Source organism: Prionailurus bengalensis, chromosome D2, assembly GCF_016509475.1.
Source record: "Prionailurus bengalensis isolate Pbe53 chromosome D2, Fcat_Pben_1.1_paternal_pri, whole genome shotgun sequence".
Taxonomy (NCBI): Eukaryota; Metazoa; Chordata; class Mammalia; order Carnivora; family Felidae; genus Prionailurus; species Prionailurus bengalensis.
The window spans coordinates 75,182,838-75,199,402 of record NC_057351.1 but is presented as its reverse complement, the minus strand read 5'-3'; the positions used below and the strand labels follow the sequence as shown (position 1 = coordinate 75,199,402).

General features: G+C 45.8%; 1 protein-coding gene across 1 annotated transcript in view; it reads right to left on the bottom strand.

Moving 5' to 3' along the window:
• Nucleotides 1-9,748, bottom strand: part of GRK5 (G protein-coupled receptor kinase 5) — a 217,969-nt gene extending 208,221 nt beyond the window's left edge. Inside the window, exon 1 of the mRNA XM_043597688.1 lies at nt 9,256-9,748. Coding sequence (XP_043453623.1) covers nt 9,256-9,307 — 52 coding nt within the window. The 5' untranslated portion in view covers nt 9,308-9,748. The remainder of the gene's footprint in view (nt 1-9,255) is intronic.
• Nucleotides 9,749-16,565: the final 6,817 nt, after the last annotated feature.

Here is a 16,565-nt window from a genome sequence, read left to right as displayed (position 1 = left end):
TGTCCGACTTCAGCTCAGGATGTGATCTCACGGTTTGTGGGTTCGAGCCCCGCGTTGGGCTCTGTGCTGACAGCTCAGAGCCTGGAGCCTGCTTCAGATTCTGTGTCTCCCTCTCTCTCTCCCTCCCCTGCTCACACACCGTTTCTCTCTCTCTCAAAAATAAATAAATATTTCAAAAATTAAAAATAAATAAAAATAAAGTAAAAGTGTTTAGGTGTTTCCATTTTAGAGTAAAACTGTTTATGGGGCACCTGGGTATCTCTCTCTCCCTCAGCCCCTCTCCCCCACTCGTGCTTGCTCACTCTCTCTGTCTGAATAAATAAATAAATAAATAAATAAATAATAAACAAATAAATAAAATGGAAACACCTAATGTGAGGATTCACCTATCAGTAGTCATTCACAACCTAGTAGGAATTACTTCATCCCATGTCTCCCAAATTGGCATTGACCTGAAATCAGGGTGTGTGAGGGCAATTATACTCCCATTTTACCTTTGTCAGGAAATCTGACAGAGACCCTCTTTCTCTTCCATAATTGCAACCTCATGGGCATTTATTTTTTTAATGTTTATTTATTTTTGAGAGATCGAGAGAGAGAGAGAGAGAGAGAGAGAGAGAGAGAGTGTACAGGCAGGGGAGGGGCAGAGAGAGAGGGAGACACAGAATCCGAAGCAGGCTCCAGGCTCCAAGCTGTCAGCACAGAGCCCAACGCGGGGCTTGAACTCACAAACTATGAGATCATGAGCTGAGCCGAAGTTGGAAGTTTAACCGACTGAGCCACCCAGGCGCCCTGGGCATTTACATTTAGAAACCATACTGCCCTGAGAAATGAGTTTGCTTTTTGGCTTACATGACACGGAGGGGAAAGATTTAGTTTGGAACATTAAAGGACTGCGGAAGGTTGCTCGAGGAAAGCCCACAGTTCAAGTGAGTTCCTTTCTCTCAACTCAGTTTCCCCATCTATTAAACCAGGGTAATCTCTAGTCTGGAAAGTAGGGAACAGACTAATAGACCAACTGAGAAGGCTTGGGGCAGCCAAGGCACTGGCCACAGTGGGCCTCTGCCACCGCACAACAGGGCAATCATCTTATCTGTTTATCTCAGTTTCTTTTGCTTTCCCCAAATGCACGGAAGTTGTCCTTCCAGGTTCATTTCATTGGTGCCTTTTAAAGAAAGATTGATACTCCACAGATTGCAAATTCCTAGAGACAAGGCAGGCCCTATGGAAATTAGCCTAATTTATTACTGACTTCTGTCAGGAGGATGTTACCAATCGACTCTGGCACAACTTCAAATAGAGTTCCTTGCTTCAGACACCAAAGAACAGCAACTAACTGTTTTATTGTTTCCAATGCTTATGCTGCTCTAAGCAGCTCTAACTGGGTTATCTTTAAAATCTTTCAACTCTCACAGGCGACAGTTTTTAAGAAGAAATCATTTGAAAGCAGATCCAAAGATGGTGTGTTTTTGACATCTTTCTCCACCGTCTTATTCCAATCTGTCCTGTTCAGAAGAAATGGAAAGCCTTAAAATTGTTTTACCTATTTTCACCCTTATTTTAAAACACCTTCTTGAAGTCCACAGAAAGAGTTGGGTTGTTGGGGTTTTTTCCCCCTTCCTTCTGTGGATTTACTGTATATATAACTTTTTTTTTCTTAATAAAATGATTGTTTTAAAATATCCTCAGGGCGCCTGGGTGGCTCAGTCGGTTGACCGTCCAACTCTTGGTTTTGGCTCAGGTCATGATCTCACGGTTCGTGAGATCAAGTCCCGTGTCAGGGTCCTTGATGACAGCACAGAGCCCACTGGGGATTCTCTCTCTCCCTCTCTCTACCCCTCCTGCACTCACACACGGGCATGCCCCCCACTCTCTCTCTTTCTCTCTCAAAGTAATTTTAAAAACTTTAAAAAATAAAATAAAATAAAATATCTTCACATCAGGAGTTTCAAGAAGGAACATAGGGCTCTGTCTGCATCTATAATATGCACTTAATTTGAATCAGGAAAGTCAGATAGTTGCTCAATCTAGGCAAATTTCTCAACAAGATATGAAAAAATAAAAATATGACTGGCTCATCACCACCACGAATATCTATGAGTGTCCTTGAACTAAATTTTTCTCCGAAGTGACTCATTCCTAATCCCTAATCCCCCAGCTCCCCTCCCTGCCTCTGCCTTTTTCCCTCTCTCTTCTCCACACCCTCCCATTTCCCTCACTCTCGCTCCTTTACCTTCCTCCCAGTTTTCATGTCAGAAGCTAGGGGGCTATTGCCCTCTTCAACTGAATATGCAGAACCCTAGAGCCGCTATGTCCAAATGAACTTTTTGCAGTGCTGGGAATGTTCTATATCTGCACAGTCCAACCCAGTAACTGCATTTGAAATGTGGTTAGCATACTTAAGGAACTGAATTTTTTAATTTGAATCATTAAAATGTAAATAGCACAAGCAGCTAGTAGTTACCATGTTTGGACAGCACACCAAGCTAGAGAACTAGATGCCTTCAACCCTTCCAGGTCATTCCAGGTGACAGAGGACGTGCTCAAACCAGTCCCAACAAAAAGCCAGAAAGGAAGGCGGCCTCCTCCGTCGTCACTCCAGAAGGGCGGCCCATCAGCCCCACCCAGGCCACTGCCCTAGCTCCAAGGTTCCACCTGGAAGGCACCCCGGCACACCACTCTTCCCCTTGGATCTTGTCATGTCTCAACCAAATGGTCCTCCTGCCACTGCTTCGAGTGTTTTCCATTTGCAGGAACGCAGGAACTGACCTTCAGGAAATCACAATGTCTTGGAAAATTAGCAGTTGTCCTGCACACGTCAGCCTGTCCCTCAAGTATGACCTTTGATTATCCTTAAAGTATACTTTGGTCCCTCAGGCTACTGAGGACCAAGTTCCAAGTTCTAGGAACGCCAAAGGCAATACAGTAACCTAGCTATGCAGGTCACAGCACCATCAACTTCAGCTTTTGGGAGGAAAAAAAGTCTAGTTCTACTCATATCTGATTTACCAGTTTAAAAGCCCAAGACAAGGGGCGGCTGGGTGGCTCAGTCAGTTGAGCATCTGACTTCAGCTCAGGTCATGATCTCATGGCTCATGAGTTCAAGCCCCACATTGGGCTCTGTGCTGACGGTGCAAAGCCTGCTTGGGATTCTCTCTCTCCCCCTCTCTTTCTGCCCCTTCCCCACTCACACATGCTCCCTCTTTCAAAATAAATAAATAAACTTAAAAAACAAGCCTAAGACTTGGGACACCTGGGTGGCTCAGTTAGTTGAGCATTGGGCTCTTTGATTTCTGCTCAGATCATGATCTCACAGTTTGTGAGTTTGAGCCCCTGCATCAGGCTCTGTGCTGACAGCATGGGGACAGCATTCCCTCTCCCTCTCTCTCTGCCCCTCTCCTGTTAGTGCACTCTCTCTCTCTCACTCTCGAAATAAATAAGTAAACAAAGTTTTTAAAAGTCTAACATGAAAACGATTGACAGGCCCCTGACCTCTAGCAGCGTGTCTATAAGGCTGATATCCTCCCACAGCGTCCTTCAACAACAGATGCTGAATGAATGAATAAATGAATGAATGAGTGAGTAATTCTACTCTTAAGAATCTCCGAAGACAAATTAAGAATGGTTTTCTTAACCTTTGGTTAACCAATGGTTGGAGGGGGCATGGGTGATGGTCTAGTGAGGAAATAACTGCTTTCTTTTTAAAAGGTAGCATGATTGGGGCGCCTGGGTGGTTCAGTTGGTTGAGCACCCAACTTCGGCTCGGGTCATGATCCCACAGTTCATGAGGTGGAGCCCCGCATCAGGCTCTCTGCTGACAGTGCAGAGCCTGCTTTAGATTCTCTGTTCCCCCTTCTCTCTCCGCCCCTCCCCCCTCCTCAAAAATAAACATTTAAAAAATAATAAATAATAAAATAGCACCTTCTTATTTAAAAAATAATTTAAAAATTAAAGGTAGCATGATTTGGGGGGTGCCTGGGTGCCTCAGTCGGTTAAGCATCTGACTCTTGATTTGGGCTCAGATCATGATCTTACAAGTTCGTGAGTTCAAGCCCCAAGTAGGCATTCTCTTTCTCTCCCTCTCTTTCTGTCCCTCCCCTGCTTGAGTGTGCGTGCTCCCACTCTCTCGATCTCTCTCAAAATAAATAAATAAACTTAAAAAAAAAAAAAAAAGGTAGCATGATTTATACAAAATGGTGTGTGTCCTCCAGTGTTTGAATGGTAGTAAATGGAACAACATGGTCTTTACCCCAAAAAGATAAATTTTAAGATGTTTGATTGATTGATTAAAATCTTTTCAATCTTTAGGATATTTTAAAATAAAATCTTCCCTGAAATAGAACAGAAAGTGTTTTAAAGTAGAAATCACTCCCATTATCTAAGCCCGCATGAGCCATTTTAATCATTTAAAATCACACCTTAAAACCCTTTATCTTCGCTATTCTATTTTGATATGAGGTGTGGGGGCTGGAGGGAATAGGACTGGAGAAATTCCTGAAATTCCTTCTCTACATGTCACCTGTTTGTAGTCACCTTCCCTCATGTTCTCAAGTTTCCTTTCGGTTGCATGGTCCACCGCAGTGATATCTTTTGGTAACCATAAGACTTTTTTTTTTACTTCAAAACAAATGTCTAGCTATCATAATGCTTTACCTTGAGCCACAGATATATTGGCAACAAATCTGAACTTTAACTATTGCCCGCAGTCCTGGACGGTTTCCCAAGAACACTGGGAGCTCCCAGGTGTGAGGTGAATAGCCCTTGGTAAAGGTGGATTTGGCCATATGTTGAGCTCTTTCCTGAATCCGCATGGACATTACTAAAGACTTCAGCCCAGACCCAAAGTGTATCATTTAGCAAGCCACTGCAAGAGCTACAGCACGAATCAAGCTTTTTGGAGTTTGGAATCTGACAAGAAGCAGCTAAGCTACTGGAAGATAAGAGCCTTGTGAGCATTTATCCGATGATTTTTAAAACAGGCAGCTGGATTAATTAAAACCGTCACTTGAAGTCTTTCTGTAAGAGAGCTAGGCCTTCTGAAAACATCGCTTTTGGTGTCTGTACCTTACAGTTGTCAGTACTGAAAAGAAACTTAGAGAAAATCAACGGCAGTTTCATTTATCGGCATTGTACTTAATGGGCCAGGCAGCTTTTCGCCAGGGTGAACGCTGTTCCTCTTGCTCTCCCGTACGGTTAAGATCGAAGCGAGAGGCCGCGGGGTGGAATCAGTATGCCTGCCGACGGCAGTAAGGAGGCTTAAGCTTCAGAGACATTCCAGCGTTCTAATAACGAAATATACGGACATGTCGGTTTTATCATCGTGAACTAGGGGTGCAAGGCAAAGAGGATGGGGAGCGGGGGTGGGGGGTGGCGAGACACGGACTTTCGGTCCCGTTGTGGAATGCTGAGGCTGTGGGGGAAGAGCCTGCCCCTCACAGATTCCCTCCCTCCTCCTACTATCCCTAGCCTCTGCTAGCACACAGCTTCACCTTTTCCCCAGGCCCCTATCTCATCAGGAAGAGCCAGGCCAACAAGTCACAGAGTTGTCGGACAGAAAAGTTCCTACGCACTCTGCTTTTTGGCAAGTGTGACCAATGGCCAAGTCATTACATTTCTGACTTCTGGGTTCCTGTGCTCAGTGTCTGCTAAGATCATGAGCGGGAAAATATGATCAGTACTCCCTCTGTCGTCCTTATCAATCAGATATGGCCATTGCTGGCCCTGTGAAGGAAGGTGAGCCCGGGCAGAATGGCTTCTCATCGCTGTTCACTCAATGAGTGAGGCGAGAGATCTAGAATATGAGAAAAACATAAAAACCTTTACTGCAACAATAAAACTGAAAAGAAACACACAAAAGGAATTCTGCAAACACTCTTTCTCACTATTATTTCAACGCCAGCTTGCGTGCCAATTTTCTGAGATTCTAAAATGTAAACAGATAGATAGAGAGAGAGTTAGTCTGGATCTCTTTTCATTAAATGCTTAATCACTTAGCTCATTTCCATAAACTGGCATGAATTCAGCCTCAACTTCTCTTTTTCCTTAACCACTTTTTAGGAGAGTAATCTGAAGTTCCTAAGAGTGATCAAGGCAATGTTTTCTCATGAGACCAGGACAAATAAACAGCCCACAACATACATTTGGATGGTTTAAAATTTTGAACCTACATCTTCCGAGATCTATCTTTTCTTATTCCAAAACAATTTTCACAAAGGTGCCGTGAGTTTGCTTTGTTTTGTAATGACTAACAATGAATCATTTGACTCTAATCCACTTATAGATTTTCTATTTTATTGCTATATTCATGTTTTCCCCTCATACATATTTTATTATGGTAAGAATTTGAATATACAGTGAATTAAGAAGCCATCTGCCTTTAAGAATGCATAATAATAACAAAAGATAGGCCCCAAAATTACCCACCAACATGGACAACTACAATTTCCTTTATAACATTTCCAAAGTGTGTCTGTCTTTCTTCAAGGCCTGTTTCTCTATTGTTTGGGACAAATGTGACTTTTACTTGAAAGCCACATTTTAAATTGTTTACAATGTATTTTGTTAAGTGAACTAAATTAAATTTCACATACGCCCATTATATTTCTCATCTGTAACCTTTCACAAGAATCTCCAAGTAAGAAGTGCTTTAGAACATTCTAAACAACTTGGATTATTAAAGATACTAGAAATTTTACGTTAGATGTTTCATTAAACTGAAATTTTCATTTCTGAATATTTAGAAAATTTATTTTTCTCTTCTCAGTTATATACGTGAAGTCACTCTTTCAAACTAAGGAGTTTTCCCCCCAAATTGCTTTTATTTCTAAAACCTTCCACACTAACTAGAAGCCATGTGCTCAGATATTTAATAAAGACCCAGTGAGAAGAAAGTGGAAGCACTTAAAATCGTGGATTCTCTTTAAACATAAGAAAGAAGGAAAGAAAGACACATTAAAAAATGCAACTTCCATGTCAGTGATTAATTTTTCTCATTCATGTGTCAGTCTCTCTGTTTCCTTACAGACAAGGCCCTCTCCATTTCAAAGACATCGTCCAAAGCTATTTTCTCACTGTGAGATGACTACCAAACTCCCCGAGAAATTGAAAAGACTTCCAAACGCAAAGGAAGTGAAAGGCACATTCTCCAGCACTTTTAATCACTGTAATTCGGTCATTCCATATAGGCTTCCGGCCTTCAGTTCTCTTCCCTACTGTTCTGAAAAACCCAATTTGTTAACCTGCCAAACAAAAATATCAGGCTGTGGAAAAAAAAAAAAAAAAAAAAAAACGAGAGAGACCAGTTTAGGAGAGAAAATTGATAACACTTTGCCAACTCCAAGCAAAACATTTTAAAAGAAGCCACCAAATGCTGAAAGAAGAAAACAGCATGCCCCAGGCAAACGGATGTGTAGAGCGGCAAATCTAAAGAACAGAATTTCTCCTTAGGGGAGAAACCAGTGAAATTTGCAAAGCCTCCAGCACCACCATATCCAGCGATTTCCCAAGAAATAATTTCAGAATGGAGGGAGGGTGGAAAACTTTCCCAGCCCCCAAGCCCTAAGATATGCCACCACGTCTCGCCACTAGGTGGCGGTCGCAAAGGCGGCGAGAGGGGGACTGTTTTCGCCTCTTCTTTCCCTCCAGGACGCACAGCCCAGTCCAGGGGGAGAGCCCACTAGATCCCACCTCGATCCTGTTCGCTAAAATGCCAGGTTAGGTAAAAAGAAAAAAGCTCAGGGCTTACAACCTGAAATCACCAAGTAACAGCCTCGCCTACAAATCTGTTCTCACCAAAGCTGACCAATGGAGCGGGGACGGACGTGCATATTTTAAACTCTGCTGGGGTTTTCAAAGCAAACCTTCCAGGCGGCTGGTTTAGAGCACATGTGACGACGAAATTACGACGTGAAGCCTGGGTTGAGTTACTGGGCTGTGCATCACCCACCCGCACAGCGTGTACAGAGCCACAAGGTGATGGAACTGGCTGGGTAAACATGAATCGTTTTATTGCGAGCCAGAAATTCTTCCTTCATTCATCAAAGCGGGTGAATGAAAATATGAAGTAGCTAAGGCATTTTTGTGCGCTGCCCCCTGAGTCTCCTTCTGAAGTCAAGACCATACTTAGGCTCCCTTCTACCTGGGGCGTCAAATAAAGCCTCCTCCCATGAAAGAGAAAAACCACTTCCCCTTTTTGTAAAACGACTGCACGCCAGAGCTCAAATCTTGGCAAAAGAGATGTTACATAAATTCCAGGTGTTCCTAAATATGTATGTATGTTTACATGCAATCATTTTAGGAAGCATCTAAGTTTCTGGGCCACTTTTTCTTTTCTTCTCTTTTCTTTTCATCTCAAGGAAGAGGCCAAATGTGTGTTTATAGCTTTGACCGGGGCTTTTACCCACTTCGTTTTGACGATATTTCCTGCCAGCTAAATGCAGGAAATCTAATAATTTGCACCCAAAATGCATCTAAGCACCCAGCACACTTACCTTTCCTTTTTTTTTAACTGAACCCAGATCAGGCAGTTCAGTTACCTCTCCCTCCCATCACCAAAGGGGAAAAAACCCAACTCTGAAATACCGAATTATTTTCTAGGTGATTTGTACAGCCATTCTCCCGTTATTCTATGAACAGGCTAATTCCTTAACATCTTACTTTGCCTTTAAAAAGCTTCCTTCCACACGACGGGATTTCCCTAAGAAACATTCCCAGCGGATGGTTTCCAGCAATAGCCTATATCAACTCAGCCTGCGCAAGCAAAGACTTGGCTTCTGCTAATTCCACTCCCCCCCCCCTCCCCGCCCAACACACACACACACACACACACACACACACACACACACCCCAATTCACACACACACCAATTCACACTCACAGAACCATCCCGGGCCGACTGGAAAAGCTATTTTGTTTGCATGTTTGCCCATCTCTTCCTGAATGAATGCTTTTCCAACTGACCTTTCAACAGCTGCCGAGAAGGCACGGTCTGTAAGGTTAGAGCCGGAAACTAAGGGATATTTTAACATCCTAATCCCTGCAACCTCTACGTTTCTCGTTCTCTACCCAAGTCCAGATTCTGTGATCCCAAGGGCAGGAACCCTGAAGCGCCTGCAGAGCAGCTCTCCGAGGTGTCCTGCTCGCGACCAACTCACTGCAGGCATCCTGCACACGCACAACCCCAGCCTACTCGCTGCCCGACACCCGCACCCTGGCCCGTGGCGAATACGCCAGGCACGCACCAGCCCTGCCTCTTACCTTCCCTGGCTTTCAGCAAGACCGTGTTGGCCACGATGTTTTCCAGCTCCATTGACAGTCGGCGGTCAGCGAGGGAGCCTGCCGGCGGGGCTGTCAGCTGCTGGGGGTGCTGCCGCTGCTGCTGCCGCTGCTCGGGCTGCCGCTGCTGCTGCCGGAGCCGGGAGCCGGGAGCGAGCAGCCCGCCTTGCCTACCGCATTATTCCTGCTCTTATCCCTCGGAGTTTTCCCCCTCTGCGAAGAGGAGCTGCCGCCGCCGCTTCTTCCTCCCTCTGTGTCCCCCCTCCCCCCTCCCTCAACACTTTCCCCCCCACCCCCCACCCTCCGCGTTTCTCTGTCACTCCATTCTCCACCCCTCCGGCTCCCTCGGATGCTTTAATGCCTCGGATGCTTCTGCCTCCCCTCCGTCCCTCCCGGGGGTGTGGTACTAGCAGGCTTGGGCGGCCGCACTGCGCAGGCGCCAGGCGGGCCGCGCCTCCTGTCTCGGCGCTCACAGGGCCGGGCCTGCTGGGACTTGGAGTCCTCAGGACCCGCGGCGCTGGGGCCAGACTGGCGCGCGGCTGCCGGAGTCCGAGACCCGCCCCGGGACTCTCACCCAGAGTCAAGGCGGGCGCGGCCCGGGGAGGATAGGGGCGCGGGGTTGCGTGGGGGCAGCGGGCGAATCGAAGGCGGTTCGGCCGAGTCGGAGCCCCCCCAGTCCCGGGGCCGGGCTCCCTCTGGCCCGCTTCCCGCCTTGCCGAGAGCCGGGAAAGCGAAGTCCACGGGCCACGGCGGCGGCGGCGGCGGCGGCGGCGGCGGCGGCGGCGGCGGGCGTAGCGCCGCGTTCCGGCAGGAGCCGGCGCCGGTCCTGGCCGCCCCTCCGGGCGTGCTCGGGTGGGAGGAAGGTCAGCCCGGCGGGCTCCGCACGCTGCGGCCGGCCAGAGTGCGCGGTCTCACACGCACACGAGCCGGGACGCCGACAAAGGTGTACTTTGTTTCCGCCGAGGGCGCGAAGGGGTCTGCGAGTCGGCGGCGACCCGGCGCTGGTGGCGGCGTGGGTAGCCGTGCGGCCTGAGCGCCCCCTGGTGGCCACGGGGTGGCGGCGCGGCGGCAGGTCCACGCGGACCGCGCCCCCCAGGGCTCGGCACCGCTTCCGCGCGCTGGCGGGCACTCGGGGGATCCGGGCGTGGGAAGCGGCTCCTTTCTGCTAATAAAGTGCCTTGCAGCAAGCGGGACCCGCGATTCCACGATCCTCGTTACAGTCAAACATTCCGATTTATGAAAACGCACACGGAATCGCCCGAGTCGGCCGTGGACAACAGTAATGAGTAACGGCGGGGAGCCTGTGTTGGAGATAACGTTTTCAGATTCCAAGCGTATTTATCTTGGGGCTCTGAGCGCCTTTCAGCTGTCTGCTCAGAACATCAAGCCTTCAGATCTACTCTCAGCCTCTCTCCCTTGCTTCCTTTGAACGTCCCACTCCTGGGAAATGGGCCCTCAGTCACCCGTGGTCGGCGACGAGTGTCCTCCGGGCTGGGGGAGGGGCGGCTGGCCCCAAGGAACAATGAGGGCTTTGCCTCCTCTGCATCCTGTGGGCCGGATATCCGTTCAGAAACCCGGCTCTGGGCCTTCTCTGCCAAAAAGGAGGAAACCTTCTGTCCCTAGGGCTGCCAGGAAGTGGCAGGGAGGTGCCGGGAGAAACAGAGAACAATTACTACACATTGGAGAATGTACAGGAATTAATAGACTTTCGAAGCCTTGGAAACCGGAATGGTCGCAGATTTTAACAGCACAGCATTGTCTTGTGCCTGATGCCATATACCCACCACCACCGCTTCCTGGTGTCTGGGTTTGGGTCTGGGGGTCTCCCTGAGCCTCACTTGATCTTGTCTGCAGAGTGGGGGCAGTAACAGTATGCCTGTCAGAAGACTGGGAGCTGAGCAGATGACTTTTTAGGCATCTTCCACTGTAGGAATTACTGTTCTAAGCAACCCAGCCAGGCTTGGTCTTGGCTATATATCCACATGCCCAGAGGCGTGATTTATAATGATAGGGTATTTCTCTGAATCCTAGAACTGGCCGCATCTTAGAGCTCACCAACTACAGCCCGAGGCCTGTTGGAACCCAAAGTTTGTATGACTGAACATTAAAGCAAAACAAAATAAAACTAAGCAAAGTTGATTGTCTTTAGATGGTTTGTGCTCGAAGCAGCCTTCTCAAACTTTTATGTGCATAGAGATCACCTAGGGACCTTGTTAAAATGCAGATCTGTTTCACTAGGTCTGTCCTGAGATTCTGCTATTTCTAACAAACACCAAGGTTCTGTCAATCCTGCTGGTCAGTGGACCACACTTTGAGTAGCAAAGTTTTATGGTTAGCCATATTATCTGGTTATCCTATCTGTGGTTATCATATTATGTTGTTAGCCAACACTCTTATTATCTTATACCCAGCCCAGGTCCCCAGTGATTGCCTAATTTTACCTAGTTGGCCTTTGTAGACATTTGAGTTTGTAACTCTGGAAAATCCTGCCTGTCCCGACTGATTTGACAGATGTGAAACAGACCCAGAGAGAATAAGTGGGTTCTGCACGGTCATTCAGCAAGTGAAAGCCTAGCTACTCTCTCTGCTGCATGGTAAGACATCCTGCCTACAAAATAAATGGTTACACTTCAAGTATCTGTGCCTCTGTGAGGAAATTAGGACATTCCAAAGGGAGAATGGAATGATAGTGGCTAAATTTACTGGATCCAACTGTGGGCCAGGTCCTGTGCTAAGTGCTTTACATGGATTATTGCATTGAACACAACATCCGGATGAGGTAGAGAACATAGCCCACTTTTATAAAGTCACCAGGTTAGGAGAAGTTTTATACATTGCCTAAGGTCACACAACTAAGAAGCAGAAGATGTGGGATTTGAACCTAGCAGTCTGACTCAGAGTCTATGCACTTAATTTCTGGCTACCTCAGGCTAGCCAGCAAAACTTGGCTGCAATAGACCTATTTGGCTGCCAGAGTGAACTTAAATTGTATTGTAAGAAAGCAAAGCAGGCAGTTGGCTAAGTGATTAAGACTTAAGGGGGTTTTCCACTCCACCATTATAGCTTCCTATAATTCCACCATTATAGCCTTATTCCTTTCAATTAACTGCATTAACAGCTGCAGTCTTCTAGAGAACTGGGTTTGATTCGAGAAAGAGTCGTCTATTAAATATCAATAGATCAGTAGAGAATCTTGCTAGCTGAGCGCAAGAATGGAAATCCAAATGGAAAAGTGGTGAGTTTGAGAGGGATGGGAATATGTCAAATACTGACTTCCAAATCCACTTGGGATCAGGTGACCCAGAAATGCAAAAAAGCCACAGTGTCTCACTCTTCATTTGGCACCTGTATGACATGGCTAACGTTGCTTGCTGGGTCAGAGTTCTTGTAAACAGAAATCAACTATTCAGGAAAGCCACAAACTTATCTTGGTCCTAAAATATAGATTGCTTTTGCCAGAGTAATCCAACTGGCTTTCTGAATAGTACTGGATCTGGAGTTTTCAAGCCTTTCCTGGCATCACAGCTTCCTAATCATCAGGAAACAGCTGGAGATAATGCTTTCATTCTCCCGTTTATTCTTTCCTTCTTCGGAGTTTACCGCCATGTGCCAAGCGCTGTGGGGAAAGCAACGGTGATTTCCCATGGGAGCTGGCCAGTGGGAAGGGAAGCAAACTGGAAGGCAGACTACCAAGATAGAATAGAATAAGGATCGTTTTGGACACAAACACAAGGACTTTGGAAACAGAGAGGAGGATTCCAAGAGAGGAGAAATGAGAGCTGAAAGTGGGATTGGAAGTGTGAGGTTTCCAGTAACATTCCCTCCTCTGAGAAGTCCCTTCGTGGATGGTCCCAGGGGTTACCAAATTTGACATTAAAAATTTTGCCATGCTGTAGACCGCTGATCGTTCTTCTATTTACTTAATATTTATCTTTACAGTCAAGTCACTTTAAAAATTTTTTTTAACATTTATTTATTTTTGAGACAGAGAGAGACAGAGCATGAATGGGGGAGGGTCAGAGAGAGAGGGAGACACAGAATCTGAAACAGGCTCCAGGCTCTGAGCTGTCAGTGCAGAGCCCGACGCGGGGCTCGAACTCACGGACCGCGAGATCGTGCCCTGAGCCGAAGTCGGACACTTAACCGACTGAGCCACCCAGGCGCCCCAACAGTCAAGTCACTTTTAAAAACATTTATTCATTCTAATTAATAATATTTATGAAATGGGGGTGGTAGTAGAAACATCACAGTTTGGAAACAAGTGACCTCCAAGCAACATGTGGGGCTTTAGCAGCCTTTGGTTTCAAGATGAACCAGCTGATCTTCATAAATGTGTTGGGAGGCTTCATCCTATTGTTGTCAGATGACTATGACCTTTAGACATCTAAACACCCATCTATCGGGTTCTTGCATGCAAGTTCAGAAAAGAGGTTCCTGCCAATAGGCACACGTCTACTGATGGTCCCAGCCACACGTGGTCTCTATGCTCTTGGAACTACAGCACTTTAACGTGGCCTTCTTTAGTGGGAAGGAAAGGCCTCCTTCTTGGCGCCATATTCAGTTAGGAATGTCTCCACAGTAGATCAGCTTGTGTCCTGAATAGGTACAAAGTTGTTGCCTCCATTGTATAGAGAGGAAACTGAGCCTTAGAGAATTAGGTCTGTTGCCCAAGGTCAACGGGTAAGTGAGCAGTGAGGCTAGTCATTTAGGTATCTGCCTTCTATACTTGACGGCCTGAAATGTGTCTATATCATCTTCCAATTCCCTTGTCTATAGAATCTAGTAAATGCCTTGCACGTTGTGAGTATATAGCAATATTTTCTGACTTGGAGCAAACATGGCATGACGGAGCCCCACCTAGGCCTCCGGGATCCGGTTAATCCATTCTAGTTAACTATCAAAATCCCCGTGTCCCTGCCAGATCAGATATTAAAAAGGAAAAGTAGGAGACTTACCTCCTGGTATCAGAGGTCAGTATCACAGAAAGTCATGGACAATCTCAGTCCCCAGAACTCCCGCTTCTCTGGCTATACTTCCACCCTCAAATCCAGCTGTCTCCTGCAATCAGCCCAGTAGTTAAACGGATAGCACAATTATTTTTTTTTTAACTAAGCAGACGAATTTTAATTCACTTTTCAGACAGAGTGAAACACAAGATAGTCACTCCAAAAATGGTGCACAGAAAGCTGGACATTTTTTGTTTCGTTCAGCACTGAGCACTCAGATTTAGGTGGAGGAAAATGCTTAACTCGGTAAGGAAATTGCACAGCAAAAGTATAAAAATTAATCCAGAGTGGAAGGAGGAAAAATAGTCTCTTTTCTAGTAATCTACTTAAAAGCCAATGATTTTCTGTTAATACAGATAAGAAAAGAATCCAAACCATCATCAAAAAAGAACAACAACAAAAAACCCACTTCTGGTCTTCTTATGAGTAGCATCTATGAGGCCAGACGTGACCAAATCCAGGTTCATTTGTTGGAGCCTGGAGGCCTACAGTGGAACTATGGATACCATCATGACAATAAAGGTAGAATTTCTTCTTAAAGAGGAGGTGAGATGAATTGAATGCAAAATTTGGCACCCTTAAAGCCAGATGACTCATAGGTGAAAGGGGCTCTCCAGCAGTTTTGACCTTAATGCTGCAATAACATAAACTTTCTCTTACTCCCGAGACTCTGGGCCCAATTATCTCCAAGACATGAATATGAAGGTTTTACTGTCCTAAAATAAGCCATGGCAGGTACGTGAATATTTGACCCAATAAAAGGAGGGCATACTTGCTCCCTCCTTGAAGTCCCAGCTAGCCAGTTATATGCTAAATGGGATCTGTCAAATACTCGGAGTTTAAAAATGTAATGCTTTGCACAGATGGCTTTTTTGACAGTTACGTGAAATGGAATATCATATCTAATTTGGACCAATTGATTTGGGGCAGGCTGAGCCCCTCCTGTAAAAGCAAAGGCACGGGTATTGTGACGTAAAAATGAGCTCGTGCAGGAGCTGGCAGGTGGAGCACTCATTCCTGGTAGCTGGTCTCCTCCATCCATAGGGAGAGGATGCCATCTAGCATGAACTCTGAAGAGCTGCAGCCAGCCCCCAAATGGCAAAAGTAAGCCTCAGGGTCCACGTTTTTGTGGCCTAAAATCTGTCCATGGGTGGGCTAAGCCAGCTGGTATATGATGCAAACTCTTCCTACATACTACGAAGGGAATTTTGCTCATGAAGTGATTACTGGGTCATGGAATGTTTCCATTACTTACATCTCAAAGCTCTACAACCCTCATGTGCTTCAGGATCCAACGAGGATTCCAAGGAATCCCCTCCTCTCTGGGCTGAATCTGGACACTCTTTGTGAAGAGGTGGGGGAAAGGTTAGCCTGTTCTTATTTAGGATGCGGGATGTTCAATCCCTTGAACGGCTGGACCATGACTCATTTAACTAGCTGTCCATGGATGAACATTTTATTATTACCAATCTTCTCCCGTAACAATGAAACAATAATTTTTTAAAGAATTAATGAACATTTTTTTGTCATCCAACTTTTAAACTTGAAATTAAATTCGCCTTTTTTTGGTGTCCAGTTCTGTGAGTTTAGACAAATGTATGTACTTGTATAACCAAGATGTAGCAACATTCCATCACCCCTGATTTTAACATTAATTTTTTTCTTCCCTAAAAAAACATCTGTGTTTCTGAAACATTAAACAGAATTAACACATGATCCAGCAGTTCCCACTCCCACATATATACTGGAGAGGAAGAAGACACATTTGTACACAAATGTTCACAGCAGCATGATCACAATAGACAAAAGATGGAAACAACCCAAATGTCCACCAGCAGAAGCCTGAATAAGCAAATTGTGGTGTGTCCATAGAATGGAATGTTATTTAATAATAAAAAGGAATGAAGTACAAGGGTACAGGTGGATAAACCTCAACAACATTTTGCTAAGTGATAGAAGCCAGACGTGAAAAGGCAGTGTCTCACTGCATTTATATGACATTTCCAGAAAATTCATAGAGACAGAATTATAGATTGGTGGTTGTCAGGGGCTAGGCTAGAGGAAATAGGAAAACTGCCTACTGGGGGACTAGGCTTCGTCTTGGGGTGATGAAAATGTTTTGGAACTAAATAAAGATGGTGGTCCCCCAACACTGTGAATGTACTAAATGCCACCAAACTGTTCACTTTTGGGGGCACCTGGATGGCTCAGCTAGTTGAGCAACAGGCTCTTGATTTCAGCTCAGGTCATGATCTCACCGTTGGTGGGTTCCAGCCCCACATCAGG